At 46.8% G+C, this 17,982-nt stretch overlaps 1 protein-coding gene across 3 annotated transcripts in view; it reads right to left on the bottom strand.

The window, feature by feature from the left end:
- Window positions 1–340: 340 nt before the first annotated feature.
- The window catches only part of LOC119357207 (anthocyanidin reductase ((2S)-flavan-3-ol-forming)-like), a 41,616-nt gene continuing 23,974 nt past the window's right edge, over window positions 341–17,982 (bottom strand). Inside the window, exons 1-6 of one of the 3 annotated variants that reach the window (XM_037624197.1) lie at window positions 2,310–2,608; window positions 2,055–2,221; window positions 1,766–1,969; window positions 1,494–1,653; window positions 1,179–1,395; window positions 341–1,091 (exon numbers count right to left, since the gene is read on the bottom strand). In XM_037624197.1, coding sequence (XP_037480094.1) covers window positions 944–1,091; window positions 1,179–1,395; window positions 1,494–1,653; window positions 1,766–1,969; window positions 2,055–2,221; window positions 2,310–2,445 — 1,032 coding nt within the window. In that variant the 5' untranslated portion in view covers window positions 2,446–2,608 and the 3' untranslated portion in view covers window positions 341–943. Of the gene's footprint in view, window positions 1,396–1,493; window positions 1,654–1,765; window positions 1,970–2,054; window positions 2,222–2,309; window positions 2,609–17,982 lie in introns of those variants that run through there. The other 2 variants (XM_037624196.1, XM_037624198.1) reach the window with 2 other exon arrangements.

Raw genomic sequence — 17,982 nt, 5'->3', positions numbered from 1 at the left:
CAACAGAACCTGAAGAGAGGCCGCGTGAGGGAAATGCTGAAGTTGATGTGGACATGCGCGGCCGTCTTGATGAACGAAAGCAGCAGCACCCTGCTTCACTCTTCGACCTGGACAATCAACTGCAATTTTTTGCTGGCCACAGTGATAAGGATCAACGTGACCCAAATGGTTTTTAGGCCCGATCTTTCATGGCGTACCCGGACAACTCCGATCGCCGAGCAGAATAGATTCTACTCCCCGATACACAAACACAAGTCCTTACGAATCAGCAAGCACGGAGGTTTTCGGACAGCTCCCTCTAAACTCGATATGGATATCTTACCCTCGAAAACACATCATGTTTCTTAACTCAAAACATAACCTAAGGATACAATGGCCGGCAGCCAACCCTTTATTTATATGGGTGACTCCAGAAACCCTAAACAACTCGGACCCACTTTTCCTGAACAGAAAAAATAAAAACAACACAACCGGAAATTAAAAAAGACACTTTGCGCGCCAATATTGTCACGCCTGCTGGTGGACCCCAGCCGAACTCCTTCAAACTCAGCATGCTCAACAAGCTCTTTCAAACATAGCCACGCCTCCTTTGATCTTCTCCTTGTGCGGCAGAAACAGGAACACTGAGTCACCTGCACGTTGGTACGCTCCTTCCGCGGCATTTGCAGAGAGCACTCCTCGAACTCGCGTCGGCCCAGCAAATTTGGTTTATTTGGCATCACGGTGCTGCCTCGATGTTCACCTTACTGTTGTCTTCGGTGTACAAATGTTTACACTATGTATTTGATCATTTCAGTATATATGAAAAAAAAGATTATACATGGATTAAAATCGACGTGAAGCAACGCACGGGCAGTGTTTGCTAGTATAAGCAAATTTGAACTTTAGCTTGGTTCCGACATCCAACCAACCAATACAGAGGCTCATCATGCATGCTAAACTGCTAGTACGGAAGGATTCCCAAGGACCTTCCATAGTTGACGACGTCGTCGTATATTTCGTCCAACGCCTTGTACCTGAACTCAAACCCTTCCCCGATGAGTTTCGCCGACGAAATGCAAACTCTCAACTTCTCGGGGCGACCACCAAACCTGATAACAAACATACACGCTATATATTCACAAATCACGATCGAGAGCATCGGAACTTGCCGTGTTTCCATAGATGTTGGCACACACCTGTCGGTATTGACGTTATACTGTGGGTACTTGGCGGCCAGGAAGGTGGCTAGCTCCGCGAGGTTGGTGTCGAGGCTGCTGCAGATATATCTTCCTGACGCAGCCTCCTCCTCGGCTAAGAAGATGTTTGCGCGGCAGAGGTCGTGGACATGGACCATCGGGATCGAGCCAGACGCCCTGTCGACGAGTTCCAGGCTGCGAATCTTCTCGTCGTCACCTGAGATAATCATTCACCACACACGTCGTTCGATGAATTAGTAGTCTCTAATGGTCCCTTTTAATTATCGTTGCATCTTGACTTGGTATCAGGCTCACCAGTCAGCAAAGAAAGGATAACGGGGACGCTGGTGTGGACAATTGTCGCCGGCGCCTCGCCAACCGTGAAGGCGGGGCACACCGTAACAAGGTTGATGCCGCTGTCCTGCGCGAAAGTCCGCGCCGCCTTTTCCATAAGCACCTTTGAGACATTGTAGGCCTGTGATACGGCACGCAAGCATGTCATCACATTCACATTATTTGACAGATTTCTACCCGCCCTAATTAAAATTAAAAAGGAACGGAAGTACTAAAAAAATGTGCATGCCTACCCAGCCGCCGGCCTTGGTAACTCTGAGGTACTCAACGTCGCTCCAGGACTCCTCGTCCAGGACATGGCTGTCTCCTAGTGGCAGGGGCCGGCCGGCAACAGCCGCCACTGACGATGTCAGGATCACGCGCTTCACCGTCCCCGCCCTCACGCACGACCTCATTGCGTTAAGGGTTCCGCTGACGGCCAGCTCGATCACTTCTTTCTGCCATGAGATATAACCAACTAAAAACAGTGCCTTTTCCATAATCAAATCTGACCCTAGTACAGAGTGTTTGGTCAGGCTCTACCTCAGGGTTCTCCGCGTTGAGGTTCATCGGAGCCGCGACGAGGAAGGCATAGTCGCAGCCGGCCACGGCCTCATCGAAGCTACCCTCGTCCTCCAGGTCGGTGCGGAAGACCTCTAAGGGACCGAGCGCTTGCAAGTCCTTGAGATGGGGGTGATTCTCCATGTCATCTGAGATCCAAAAAACAAATAACAGTGCCTGTCAGCTCAGGGTTCATCACATCACAAATTCACAATAGAGAGCGATCGAGGATCTAACCGGACTTTCTGATTGTCGTCTTGACGGTGTATTCCTTTTGCAGCAGCATCTTCACGAGGGCCGAGGCGATGTATCCGTCACCTCCGGTGACACACGCCGTCTTCCTCCTCATCGCATCACCTGCCACAGACGTCATCAGGCCGGCTGGAGGTGGAGAGTCGAGCACCGGAGTTCCTGTTCCTCTGCTGGTGGAGTAGTGCTTGTGGGCGCTCGTGGCTTTCACCTCTCAGGTAACGTGTGTCGTAGCTGGTAACCATGAGCGGGGTTCGTTAGAGGGATGGTTTGGACACCAGGAAAAAAAGAGAGGAATGGTTTGGATGCTTTCAAGAAACCACAAGCTAGTTGCATTTATTTCTCCACAGATTGCCACCATATACAAAGGTTAGATGCTTTCCAACTTACCCCGCAGAAAAAAGAGATGCTTTCCAACTTGTAGTTGTCTTTCAGATTGATTAGACCGAGCCAACTGCTCCATTGTGCTCCAGTGATATTGAAGTCTTCCATTTTTTTTTTGCGGGAATATATTGAAGTCTTCCATTGACCTGCTAGTATCCAAAAGAGACGACTGGCAGGTTAGTACTATCAAGTTGGCCATGTAGAAGTGCACTGGCAGGTTAGTTTAGAGTGAATTGCAAAAAACCACCACATTGACGCATAGGTTTGCAGAAAACACCCCTTTACGAATTTGGGCCAGAAACCACTGATTTTCAGCCTAATGTTTTGCAAAAAAATGCTGATCGGTCTATTTGCACATTTTAACCGCAATTATGACATGTGGGGCCCACATTGGTGCATAACGTTCACTATAGACAATGTTAGACTGGTTTTTTTTTTTCAAAAGGAACCCTCCCTCCAAAAAAAGGGAATCTTCCTTCCATGCTCGATCCAGTCGAGATCAGGCCCCGCCGCCGTTCCCACAGGTCACCGCCGCCGCGACCTGGGCCAAGCTGTTCGCCGCCTCCTTGCTACAGAGCGGCGGCTCTAGCCTCGCGCCCGCCACGGCCACAACCTAGTCTAGGTCGAGGTCGGCGGCCACGGCCGAGGCGCACGTGTCGGCTGGCGCCCTGCTCCTGGAAGCATGGGGTGGTGGGCTAGCGGCGGCTTTGACCTCCGAATCACCACACAGAACGGTCGTTGCCTCCTCCTTCAGGCATGGCGGCTCGTTGCCTCCTCCTTCAGGCATGGCGGCAGTGCAACAGCCGGCGCACGGAGTGGCTGCAACCTCCCGGCAACGATGGCGGCATCGGAGCAAGCAGTGGCGGCGGGGCGCAACACAGGCGCACGCAGCAGCGGCCGCGCCCAGCATGTTCGCGAGCAGTAGCGTGCATCACCAGAGCAAGAAGACTAGTGGAGGCTGACATCACCGAAGCAAGAAGACTAGTGGCGGCGCGCATCACCGGAGCAAGCAGCGGCACGCCGGTGAGCAAAACGGGCGCAAGCAGCAACGCCGGCGAGCAAGCAGCAGCAGCAATGCACAGCAAGGGCGCAGCCAGGCAGGAACCCTCACCGGTAAGCTCCGCCATAGCCGGGGCACCGGTGTGGGTGATAGTGCACGAGCGCGGGATGGCCGCCGGCGGAGTACGGTTGAGTTGGGTATGGCAAGGGCCTAATTGCATATTTGTTTTCAAATTGAAGGTTGCCTCTGCAAATATACTCGGTACTAATTGTCATGCCACATCATCAAATGTGGGCCCCACATGTCATAATAACAGTTAAAATGTCCAAGTAGACCGATCAGTGTTTTTTTGCAAAAGATTAGACCGAAAATCAGTGGTTTCTGGCACAAATTTGTAAAAGAGTGTTTTCTACAAACCTATGCACTAATCCAAGAAAGTAGTTGTAATTCTGTTCTCGGTTTTCACAGAGCGACTAAAGTAGCTATGTGTGTGCATGTCGATAGTCTAGTCGTCTCTTTATGTTGTACTAGGAAACATGGCCCGTGTGTTGCAACGGGATAAAAAATTCCCTACCGAGGCTCACAAAGTAAGTTTTCATTGGCATGGCACGAACACCTGGTTAGATGATGATGGGCTTGATCTAGGTCGCACAGATATTGTTGTAGCATCAGATTGCCAAGGAGTGGTTAATGATATTCAGAGAGGTACGAGCGGTATGTATGCTAGCATTGTCAAGGAAACCAGACCGCAAGTCAGTTTACTAGATGTTCCTTCATCTTCATTGGAAGAGAGTCTAATCTGTATCCCCACGAACTTGTTTTTTGATCAATAAAATGGAGTGTGTTTAGACTAAAGAAAAAACGAATGCACGATTGGGGTTTCAATTTTGTCAGACTGGAGACAAGTTCCATATTACAAGTTCCAGTTTCAGTTCATCGAATTAGAATTGTACGTTTCACCTATGAACTTGAGTTTACAGGAGAAAAGGCAGTAGCAACCCCAATCTCAGGGTAAGAAATCAAGGCCGGTTCTTGTTGTCTCGGCGTTCCGATTTAATCTGTGCTACTTTCAGTCGTATAAAACATGTCGGAATTACTTGGAAGTCATGAGAATGGTTACAGACAAATGCAACTCTCTCAGGGTAAGAATTACAGCAAAGAATGTGACCTCCTGCTGCTCAGCTCCTGCGATTCTAGTCCCATATCTTCATCACCAAATACCCGAGCCAATGATGAGTACTCTGGCTCATATTAGTCATATATATGAACCATACTACAAAATAAGTATTGGACAAGCAGCAACAAAACAAAACTTAATTCTGAAGACAAGAAAGTAGACATGCTTTTCAAACCACGACCGGCAAGCACACTCAAACACACAACTTCTGGTGATACTTGGGCTGAAACTCCATGTCATCTGAGGTGCAAAACAAAATAACGTGCCTGTCAGCTCAGAGTTCATCACATTCACATCACAACAGACAGTCATCCGAATAGAGAGCGATCAAGGATCTAACCAGACTTTCTGACTGTCGTCTTGACGGTGTATACCTTCTGCAGCAGCATCTTCACAAGGGCTCAGGCGATGTGCCCGTCCCCTCCGGTGACGCATGCCGTCTTCCTCCGCATCGCATCACCTGCCACAGACGTCATCAGGCCGGCTGGAGGTGGAGAGTCGAGCACCAGAGTTCCGTTCCTCTGCTGGTGGAGTGGTGCTTGTGGGCGCTCGTGGCTTTCACCTCTCAGGTAACATGTGTCGTAGCTGGTGATCCATGAGCGGGCTTCGTTAGAGGAATGGTTTGGATCCCCGAAAAAAAGAGAGGAATGGTTTGGATCCCCGAAAAAAAAAGAGGAATGGTTTGGATGCTTTCAAGAAACCACATGCTAGTTGCATTTATTTCTCCACAGATTGTCACCATGGAATAACCGGGAAATCTCAATTATTGCTCAGTTGTGCTGCGCTGGATATACAAAGATTAGAGGCTTTCTAACTTGTATTTTTCTTTCAGATTGATTATACCTGGCCAGCTGCTCCATTGTGCTGCCCTGGATATACAAAGGTTAGATTCTTTCCAACTTGTATTTTCCTTTCAGATTGACTATATACCTAGCCAACTGCTAGATGCATTGTGCTCCAGTGATATTGAAGTCTTCCGTCGACCTGCTAGTATCCAAAAGAGACAACTGGCTGATTAGTACTATCAAGTTGGCCATGTAGAAGTGCACTGGCAGGTTAGTTTATCACGTTGTAGCTTTCATTAATCACCAGGGACGATGTGATGAAAGGAGCACTATATAGAGTGGTAGCAGCGCGACGAAAGTGTAATTGAAATCTTGTTGTCGGTTTTCATAGAGCGACTAAAGTAGATATGTGTGTGCATGCCGATAGTGTAGTACTAGGAAACATGCCCCGTACGTTGCAACGGGATAAAAAAAATCTACTTTAGTCAGTTTATCTTACATTAAGGTGCAAAGAATGTTGAAGTAAGTTTTCGTTGGCATGGCACGAGCACTGGGTTAGATGATGATGGCCCGATGATAAGGTGCAAATTTATCTTACATCAACTTTATGCTTCATCCTTCATACCACCGTTATGTAGTATATCATTATAAGAGAAGATTACTATGAAGAGACCAATAAAGTCTCCTTAAGCATTTCCTATTTGTTGAGGGTTGTATCATTAATTATGAAGATGCATAGTGCTAATGTATATATTTAAAACATGGTACAAATGTTACATTTCTGCAACGCCTCTCCCAGCGGGAGGGAGCTCCGTCGCCACCGCCACTCGATCTCCCTCCGCCGGCCACCTCCTCCACAACAGAGAGCAGATCCAGAACCCTCTCATCGTCTCTTTCTATCCCATCACATCCCGACCCTCGCTCGCCCCCGCTCGGGCGACTCAGGTGGTGTCACAACCCTCGCCGCCGGGGGCGTCACCTCCTTCCTCCCCTCCCCCCGTCGCTGTCAGAGGACGACGCCGGGCTATGCCCGAGGGCCGACGGCGGTGGCGGGGGTCTCTTGTTCGGAAATATAGTAGAAAACAAAAGGAAGACTCGCAACATTGTCACTTCACATGTCTTTGTGTGAAACGCTTGTGGTCTCGGCTAGGACTTCTGGATGCCATTCAAAGAGTAACTAATGAGGACAGATCACGCTTAGTCACTATCACTAGTGCAGAACCGGGCAATAGCACCGGTTCGTAAGGCCTTTTAGTGCCGGTTCGGTAACCGACACTAAAGTGGGGGCACTAAATCCCCCCCCCCCCTTTAGTACCGGTTTAGCACGAACCGGTGCTAAAGGGCAACCACGTGGCACGAGCCAGCTCCGGGGGCAGGGAGCCCTTTAGTACCGGTTGGTGACACCAACCGGTATTAAAAGGTTGGGTGGTTTGGGGTTTATGATTTCTTTTTCATTTAATTTTGTGTTTTCCATTTAATTCTTTTTCGTTTGCTGGTATTTTATGATACTACATATTGTACACGTTATGCATATATATAAATAGAATTTCTAGTAGAACAGATCATATATATATATATACATACAATTAGCTAGCTATATACAATTTCTCCTAATTGGTGCCTTCGGAGCCAGTGGCATTAGCCTAATTGTTGCCTTCGGAGCACGATAACAATTGGAAGTGGTTCATGGGGGCGGTAGCGGGTAATAGTATTCTCCTTTGGGATCTATGACCTGGTCGAGCAAAAATCCCGCTATTTCCTCTTGAATTGCTTCTATGCGGTCCTCTAGTAGGAGATTCTCCCGCACCTCTTTGAACTGTTAAGAAGGAGATCAATATGCATTTGTATTAGTTGTGCGACTAGATATCGATAATGGTGTAAAAATTGTGAATAGTGTTCTGACAAACGTACCCACTCCTGTCTTTGAGATCTACTCCTTTCGGACGCCATCATGCGAATGTTCTCGCAAACGTAGTATGCACACAGATTATTCCCCGGCGCCTGCTTCAGGGCCTTTACGAGAATGGAATTTGATCATATAATAATTAATCAAGCATGATAATTAAAGAGATGGCAGCTAGCTAGTATTACTTAATTACTTACCCGGGGTCGATACCATTTTAGATTTGGTTTCCATTGGCATAGAGTGACGCTGATGAACTTTGATCAAGCCCTGCCCGCCGAGAAAGAAAATGAATAAATGAGTTATTAAATAGTTGTTATCAGGAAATGACGAACTAATTAAATAGGCCAAGATATAGTTAATAATGATTGAAATTACCTGTTGACTATCCCCTTCACGATGGTGTAATCAGTTGGTTTCTTAAGTACTGAGTCTAGTACTTCAACTGTTTCTTCATCAACTTTAATGATTAACAAGATCCAGTGAAATCTGCATGCACACACGTTTGCATGTCTTAATTAAGCGGGCATATGTAAGCAAAAACATGTAGCTAGCTAGTAGGCAAAAACAGAATTTGTAGTACAAGACAGTGTGACTCACTTGAAGTTGTAAGGAAGTAGTATATCATCATTGTATTTGAGGCGCTTGAAGAACTCTAGCATGCTTTCCTCTACACTTTTTTCGTAATATGGATCTAATTTCCATGTGTATTCGTTAATGATATTTGGGTCAACGAACCCAATGCCATAGCGTCCACTTTTTTTCATTTCATAAATCTTCATCCTGCATAATACCATAGAAAAGAATATAGTGAGGATAATTATAGGTAATGATTGATCAAAATGATCACTACAGCTAGTTTGAGACTTAGATTACAGAAAGAAATCACTTACAGACAATAGCAACTGACGATAGATTTGTCCAGTGCGTCTTGATTGTATAGCTGAAATAGTTCTGAATACTCAACGGACACAGCTTTGTCATGGTAGTAATGATCCTTCTTGACATTCACCATGAGGGACTCTCGATTGGAATTCTTGGTAATGTCCATGTACCATTGATGCAATTCATACATTCTCGTTGGGAGCTTCTTGACCTCGTCTGGCTCGACCAAAGGTTAGCCCCGGACATATTGCCGTTTTATTTCCTCCTCTCTAGTCAGAGACATGGGCTCGATATCGAGGAGTTGTCCAACAGCGATCATGAGCGTTTCAGCCTGCTCAATATGCTCCTCGGTTATTACCACATCGCCCAGCCCGGGAACGTTAACGGTTTCCCCACAATAATATTGTGCGCGCCTACTCTCATGTGTTGTTGGCACAACAAGCGGGGGGATTGATTGCGCCGCCTGTTCTCCAGCTTGGGAACGGTTTTACCGCTCCTTTTGCCAGCTGATTTGCTCGAGCTCGAGCTCTCCTCTTTCTGTAGACGTGCTCGAATTAACTTCTTGATGTGGCGCTCATAGTCTGTGTCAACAGGCTTGGGAGCTGGTGCTCTAGCCATACGAATGAAGTGGTCAATCTTTTCGTCAGGCACTTTCTCCCTTGGCGGCGGTGGCGGTTTCGGTGCAAAATGGACTTCCACCTCGGCCTTCGATATGGCTACGTTTTCCTCCTCGGACTTGTCGTAAGGCCTCTGCGGAAGAGGCGCGAGGCTTGGACCATATTGAAATCGCTTGCCTCCGCCTGTACCTCCAGTACTACCTCGACTTGTACCGCTACGCACCATAGCTGAGGCGGCAAAGACGGCTGACGTGGCTGAGTTGGAGAAGGAGGAGTGGCCTGAAGCTGTGCCGGACTTGGAGGAGGAGTGGCCTGAAGCTGTGCCGGACTTGGAGGAGGAGTGGCATGACGCTTTGCCGGACTTGGAGGAGGAGGAGTAGCCTGAAGCTGTGCCAGACTTGGAGGAGGAGTGGCCTGACGCGTTGGTGGACTTGGAGGAGCGGGAGTCTGCTGACTCGGTGGCGGACTTCGATGAGGAGTCGGATGACGCGGTGTCGGTGGCCTTCGAAAAATGATGCAATCCTTTCTCCATAGGATGATACGATGGTTGGCCTCTCCCAGTGTGTGCTCATCGTCACCTCCAGGAATGTCAAGCTCTAGCCCTGAATATTGGTCCACCACCTCATCAACCAAGACACGAGCATAGCCCGCTGGAATCGGGTTGCAATGGAAGGTTGCCTCTGGGGGATTTGTAAAAGCAAGGGCGCCCGCCACCTTCATGGATATGTTCTTCATTTTGAAGTGTAGCTCGCAGTTAGTGTTCTCCATGATGTCATCCACTGGGTATCTATCCAGCCATGCGTCGCCCGGGGGAGAACCCACGCTGCTTCTCGGCATGGATGGGACGGTGCTATCCAATGCTGGATCATCCGCTAGCTGCTGCAGCTGCTGAGACCCCCTTTGCTGGCTAAGTGGGTCGATCTGCTCCTGCTACCGCTGGAATTTGACTGCCAAGTCTGCATGCGCTGATTCTAGGCCATGAAGGCGTTCATAGTCCAGCTTCCTCTGCTCCTCCTCCATCTTTCTCTTCTTCTCCTCCGCAATCTTCTTTCTCGCACGGGTTCTGTAGTCGGCGTTCCAGTCCGAAAACCCCTCATACCACGGAATAGCTCCCATGCCTCGTGTTCTTCCCGTGTGTTCAGGATTTCCCAGAGAACGCGTAAGCTCGTTGTTCTCTCTGTTGGGCTGGAACACCCCCGATCGAGCCTCTTCTATTGCAACAAGTAGCTTATCTTCGGCTCCATCCAGACATGCCTTCTTTGAAACTTGGCCTGTCTTCGGGTCCAACTCCCCCCATGCGCATAGAACCAAGTCCTGCACCTGGGGGGCCAGCTCAATGTTTCTGGAGTGACACCTGCATCCTCCATCTCTTTTTCAGACTTATCCCACTTAGGCATTCCCACTGTTGGGGAACGTAGTAATTTCAAAATTTTCCTATGCACACACAAGATCATGGTGATGCATAGCAACGAGAGGGGAGAGTGTTATCTACGTACCCACGCAGACCGACTGCGGAAGCGTTGACGCAACGAAGAGGAAGTAGTCGTACGTCTTCTCGATCCGACCGATCCAAGCACCGTTACTCCGGCACCTCCGAGTTCTTAGCACACGTACAGCTCGATGACGATCCCCGGGCTCCGATCCAGCAAAGCGTCGGGGAGGAGTTTCGTCAGCACGACGGCGTGGTGACGATCTTGATGTTCTAGCGTCGCAGGGCTTTGCCTAAGCACCGCTACAATATGATCGAGGTGGAATATGGTGGCAGGGGGCACCGCACACGGCTAAGGAACGATCTCAAGGATCAACTTGTGTGTCTAGAGGTGCCCCCTGCCTCCATATATAAAGGAGCCAAGGGGGAGGGGGCCGCCGGCCAGGAGGAGGGCGCAGGAGGAGTCCTACTCCTACCGGGAGTAGGACTCCCTCCCAATCCTAGTTGGACTAGGATTTCCCGAGGGGGAAAGAGAGAGAGGGGGGCCGGCCACCTCTCCTAGTCCTAATAGGACTAGGGGAGGGGGGAGGCGCGCGGCCACCTTGGGCTGCCCCTTTCTCCTTTCCACTAAAGCCCATTAAGGCCCATATGGCTCCCGGGGGGTTCCGGTAACCTCCCGGTACTCCGGTAAAATCCCGATTTCACCCGGAACACTTCCGATGTCCAAATATAGGCTTCCAATATATCAATCTTTATGTCTCGACCATTTCGAGACTCCTCGTCATGTCCGTGATCACACCCGGGACTCCGAACTAACTTCGGTACATCAAAATGCATAAACTCATAATAACTGTCATCATAACGTTAAGCGTGCGGACCCTACGGTTCGAGAATAATGTAGACATGACTGAGACACATCTCCGGTCAATAACCAATAGAGGGACCTGGATGCCCATATTGGCTCCTACATATTCAACGAAGATCTTTATCGGTCAGACCGCATAACAACATACGTTGTTCCCTTTGTCATCGGTATGTTACTTGCCCGAGATTTGATCGCCGGTATCCAATACCTAGTTCAATCTCGTTACTGGCAAGTCTCTTTACTCATTCCGTAATACATCATCTCACAACTAACATATTAGTTGTAATGCTTGCAAGGCTTATGTGATGTGCATTACCGAGAGGGCCCAGAGATACCTCTCCGACAATCGGAGTGACAAATCCTAATCTCGAAATACGCCAACCCAACATGTACCTTTGGAGACACCTGTAATGCTCCTTTATAATCACCCAGTTACGTTGTGACGTTTGGTAGCACCCAAAGTGTTCCTCCGGCAAACGGGAGTTGCATAATCTCATAGTCATAGGAACATGTATAAGTCATGAAGAAAGCAATAGCAACATACTAAACGATCGGGTGCTAAGCTAATGGAATGGGTCATGTCAATCAGATCATTCAACTAATGATGTGACCTCGTTAATCAAATAACAACACTTTGTTCATGGTTAGGAAACATAACCATCTTTGATTAACAAGCTAGTCAAGTAGAGGCATACTAGTGACACTCTGTTTGTCTATGTATTCACACATGTATTATGTTTCCGGTTAATACAATTCTAGCATGAATAATAAACATTTATCATGATATAAGGAAATAAATAATAACTTTATTATTGCCTCCAGGGCATATTTCCTTCAGTCTCCCACTTGCACTAGAGTCAATAATCTAGATTACACAGTAATGATTCTAACACCCATGGAGCCTTGGTGCCGATCATGTTTTGCTCGTGGAAGAGGCTTAGTCAACAGATTTGCAACATTCAGATCCGTATGTATCTTGCAAATCTCTATGTCGCCCACCTGGACTAGATCCCGGATGGAATTGAAGCGTCTCTTGATGTGCTTGGTTCTCTTGTGAAATCTGGATTCCTTTGCCAAGGCAATTGCACCAGTATTATCACAAAAGATTTTCATTGGACCCGATGCACTAGGTATGACACCTAGATCGGATATGAACTCCTTCATCCAGACTCCTTCGTTCCCTGCTTCCGAAGCAGCTATGTACTCCACTTCACATGTAGATCCCGCTACGACGCTTTGTTTAGAACTGCACCAACTGACAGCTCCACCGTTTAATGTAAACATGTATCCAGTTTGTGATTTAGAATCGTCCGGATCAGTGTCAAAGCTTGCATCAACGTAACCTTTTACGATGACCTCTTTGTCACCTCCATATACAAGAAACATATCCTTAGTCCTTTTCAGGTATTTCAGGATGTTCTTGACCGCTGTCCAGTGATCCACTCCTGGATTACTTTGGTACCTCCCTGCTAAACTTATAGCAAGGCACACATCAGGTCTGGTACACAGCATTGCATACATGATAGAGCCTATGGCTGAAGCATAGGGAACATCTTTCATTTTCTCTCTATCTTCTGAAGTGGTCGGGCATTGAGTCTGACTCAACTTCACACCTTGTAACACAGGCAAGAACCCTTTCTTTGCTTGATCCATTTTGAACTTCTTCAAAATCTTGTCAAGGTATGTGCTTTGTGAAAGTCCAATTAAGCGTCTTGATCTATCTCTATAGATCTTTATGCCTAATATGTAAGCAGCTTCACCGAGGTCTTTCATCGAAAAACTCTTATTCAAGTATCCCTTTATGCTATCCAGAAATTCTATATCATTTCCAATTAGTAATATGTCATCCACATATAATATCAGAAATGCTACAGAGCTCCCACTCACTTTCTTGTAAATACAGGCTTCTCCGAAAGTCTGTATAAAACCAAATGCTTTGATCACACTATCAAAGCGTTTATTCCAACTCCGAGAGGCTTGCACCAGTCCATAAGTGGATCGCTGGAGCTTGCACACTTTGTTAGCTCCCTTTGGATCGACAAAACCTTCTGGTTGCATCATATACAACTCTTCTTCCAGAAATCCATTCAGGAATGCAGTTTTGACATCCATTTTCCAAATTTCATAATCATAAAATGCGGCAATTGCTAACATGATTCGGACAGACTTAAGCATCGCTACGGGTGAGAAGGTCTCATCGTAGTCAACCCCTTGAACTTGTCGAAAACCTTTTGTGAAAAGTCGAGCTTTGTAGACAGTAACATTACCATCAGCATCAGTCTTCTTCTTGAAGATCTATTTATTCTCAATCGCTTGCCGATCATCGGGCAAGTCAACCAAAGTCCATACTTTGTTCTCATACATGGATCCCATCTCAGATTTCATGGCTTCAAGCCATTTTGCGGAATCTGGGCTCACCATCGCTTCTTCATAGTTCGTAGGTTCATCATGATCTAGTAGCATGACTTCCAGAACAGGATTACCGTACCATTCTGGCGCGGATCTCACTCTGGTTGATCTACGAGGTTCAGTAGTATCTTGATCTGAAGTTTCATGATCATTATCATTAGCTTCCTCACTAACTGGTGTAGGTGTCACTGAAACAGTTTTCTGTGATGTACTACTTTCCAGTAAGGGAGCAGGTACAGTTACCTCGTCAAGCTCTACTTTCCTCCCACTCACTTCTTTCGAGAGAAACTCCTTCTCTAGAAAGTTTCTGAATTTAGCAACAAAAGTCTTGCCTTCGGGTCTGTGATAGAAGGTGTATCCAATAGTTTCCTTTGGATATCCTATGAAGACACATTTCTCCGATTTGGGTTCGAGCTTATCAGGTTGAAGCTTTTTCACATAAGCATCGCAGCCCCAAACTTTCAGAAACGACAACTTTGGTTTCTTGCCAAACCACAGTTCATAAGGCGTCGTCTCAACGGATTTTGATGGTGCCCTATTTAACGTGAATGCGGCCGTCTCTAGAGCGTATCCCCAAAACGATAGCGGTAAATCAGTAAGAGACATCCTAGATCGCACTATATCTAGTAAAGTACGATTACGATGTTCGGACACACCATTACGCTGTGGTGTTCCGGGTGGCGTGAGTTGCGAAACTATTCCAGAATTTTTCAAATGTACACCAAACTCGTAACTCAAATATTCTCCTCCACGATCAGATCGTAGAAACTTTATTTTTTTGTTACGATGATTTTCAACTTCACTCTGAAATTCTTTGAACTTTTCAAATGTTTCAGACTTGTGTTTCATTAAGTAGATATACCCATATCTGCTTAAGTCATCTATGAAGGTGAGAAAATAACGATATCCGCCACGAGCCTCAATATTCATCGGACCACATACATCTGTATGTACGATTTCCAACAAATATGTTGCTCTCTCCATAGTATCGGAGAACGGTGTTTTAGTCATCTTGCCCATGAGGCACGGTTCGCAAGTACCAAGTGATTCATAATCAAGTGGTTCCAAAAGTCCATCAGTATGGAGTTTCTTCATGCGCTTTACACCGATATGACCTAAACGGCACTGCCACAAATAAGTTGCACTATCATTATCAACTCTGCATCTTTTGGCTTCAACATTATGAATATGTGTATTACTACTATCGAGATTCAATAAGAATAGACCACTCTTCAAGGGTGCATGACCATAAAAGATATTACTCATATAAATAGAACAACCATTATTCTCTGATTTAAATGAATAACCGTCTCGCATTAAACAAGATCCAGATATAATGTTCATGCTCAACGCTGGCACCAAATAACAATTATTTAGGTCTAATACTAATCCCGAAGGTAGATGTAGAGGTAGCATGCCGACCACGATCACATCGACTTTGGAACCGTTTCCCACGCGCATCGTCACCTCGTCCTTAGCCAATCTTCGCTTAATCCGTAGTCCCTGTTTCGAGTTGCAAATATTAGCAACAGAACCAGTATCAAATACCCAGGTGCTACTGCGAGCATTGGTAAGGTACACATCAATAACATGTATATCACATATACCTTTGTTCACCTTGCCATCCTTCTTATCCGCCAAATACTTGGGGCAGTTCCGCTTCCAGTGACCGGTCTGCTTGCAGTAGAAGCACTCAGTTTCAGGCTTAGGTCCAGACTTGGGTTTCTTCTCTTGAGCAGCAACTTGCTTGCCGTTCTTCTTGAAGTTCCCCTTCTTCTTCCCTTTGCCCTTTTTCTTGAAAATAGTGGTCTTATTGACCATCAACACTTGATGCTCCTTCTTGATTTCTACCTCCGCAACTTTCAGCATTGCGAAGAGCTCGGGAATAGTCTTGTTCATCCCTTGCATATTATAGTTCATCACGAAGCAATTGTAGCTTGGTGGCAGTGATTGGAGAATTCTGTCAATGACGCAATCATCTGGAAGATTAACTCCCAATTGAATCAACTGATTATTATACCCAGACATTTTGAGTATGTGCTCACTGACAGAACTGTTCTCCTCCATCTTGCAGCTATAGAACTTACTGGAGACTTCATATCTCTCAATCCGGGCATTTGCTTGAAATATTAACTTCAACTCCTGGAACATCTCATATGCTCCATGACGTTCAAAACGTCGTTGAAGTCCCGATTCTAAGCCGTAAAGCATGGCACACTTAACTATCGAGTAGTCATCAGCTTTGCTCTGCCAGACGTTCATAACATCTGGTGTTGCTCCAGCAGCAGGCCTGGCACCCAGCGGTGCTTCCAGGACGTAATTCTTCTGTGCAGCAATGAGGATAATCCTCAAGTTACGGACCCAGTCCGTGTAATTGCTACCATCATCTTTCAACTTTGCTTTCTCAAGGAACACATTAAAATTCAACGGAACAACAGCACGAGCCATCTATCTACAATCAACATAAACAAGCAAGATACTATCAGGGACTAAGTTCATGATAAATTTAAGTTCAATTAATCATATTACTTAAGAACTCCCACTTAGATAGACATCCCTCTAATCCTCTAAGTGATCACGTGATCCAAATCAACTAAACCATGTCCGATCATCACATGAGATGGAGTAGTTTCATTGGTGAACATCACTATGTTGATCATATCTACTATATGATTCACGCTCGACCTTTCGTTCTCCGTGTTCCGAGGCCATATATGTATATGCTTGGCTCGTCAAGTATAACCTGAGTATTCCGCGTGTGCAACTGTTTTGCACCCGTTGTATTTGAACGTAGAGCCTATCACACCCGATCATCACGTGGTGTCTCAGCACGAAGAACTTTCGCAACGGTGTATACTCAGGGAGAACACTTCTTGATAATTTAGTGAGAGATCATCTTATAATGCTACCGTCAATCAAAGCAAGATAAGATGCATAAAAGATAAACATCACATGCAATCAATATAAGTGATATGATATGGCCATCATCATCTTGTGCCTGTGATCTCCATCTTCGAAGCACCGTCATGATCACCATCGTCACCGGCGCGACACCTTGATCTCCATCGTAGCATCGTTGTCGTCTCGCCAATCTTATGCTTCTACGACTATCACTACCGCTTAGTAATAAAGTAAAGCATTACATCGCGATTGCATTGCATATACAATAAATCGACAACCATATGGCTCCTGCCAGTTGCCGATAACTCGGTTACAAAACATGATCATCTCATACAATAAAATTTAGCATCATGTCTTGGCCATATCACATCACAACATGCCCTGCAAAAATAAGTTAGACGTCCTCTACTTTGTTGTTGCAAGTTTTACGTGGCTGCTACGGGCTTAAGTAAGAACCACTCTCACCTACGCATCAAAACCACAACGATAGTTTGTCAAATAGACTCCGTTTTAACCTTCGCAAGGACCGGGCGTAGCCACACTCGGTTCAACTAAAGTTGGAGAGACAGTCGCCCGCAAGCCACCTATGTGCAAAGCACGTCGGGAGAACCGGTCTCGCGTAAGCGTACGCGTAATGTTGGTCCGAGTCGTCTCGTCCAACAATACCGCCGAACCAAAGTATGACATGCTGGTAGGCAGTATGACTTATATCGCTCACAACTCACTTGTGTTCTACTCGTGCATATAACATCAAACCATAAAACCTAGGCTCTGATACAACTGTTGGGGAACATAGTAATTTCAAAATTTTCCTACGCACACGCAAGATCATGGCGATGCATAGCAACGAGAGGCGAGAGTGTTATCTACGTACCCACGCAGACCGACTGCGGAAGCGTTGACGCAACGAAGAGGAAGTAGTCGTACGTCTTCTCGATCCGACCGATCCAAGCACCGTTACTCCGGCACCTCCGAGTTCTTAGCACACGTACAGCTCGACGACGATCCCCGGGCTCCGATCCAGCAAAGGGTCGGGGAGGAGTTTCATCAGCACGATGGCGTGGTGACGATCTTGATGTTCTACCGTCGCAGGGCTTCGCCTAAGCACCGCTACAATATGATCGAGGTGGAATATGGTGGCAGGGGGCACCGCACACGGCTAAGGAACGATCTCAAGGATCAACTTGTGTGTCTAGAGGTGCCCCCTGCCTCCGTATATAAAGGAGCCAAGGGGGAGGGGGCCGCCGGCCAGGAGGAGGGCGCAGGAGGAGTCCTACTCCTACCGGGAGTAGGACTCCCCCCCCCC

Source organism: Triticum dicoccoides, chromosome 2A, assembly GCF_002162155.2.
Source record: "Triticum dicoccoides isolate Atlit2015 ecotype Zavitan chromosome 2A, WEW_v2.0, whole genome shotgun sequence".
NCBI classification, from domain to species: domain Eukaryota; kingdom Viridiplantae; phylum Streptophyta; class Magnoliopsida; order Poales; family Poaceae; genus Triticum; species Triticum dicoccoides.
The sequence above is the reverse complement of the archived record's forward strand: the minus strand, read 5'-3'. Positions and strand labels throughout refer to the sequence as shown.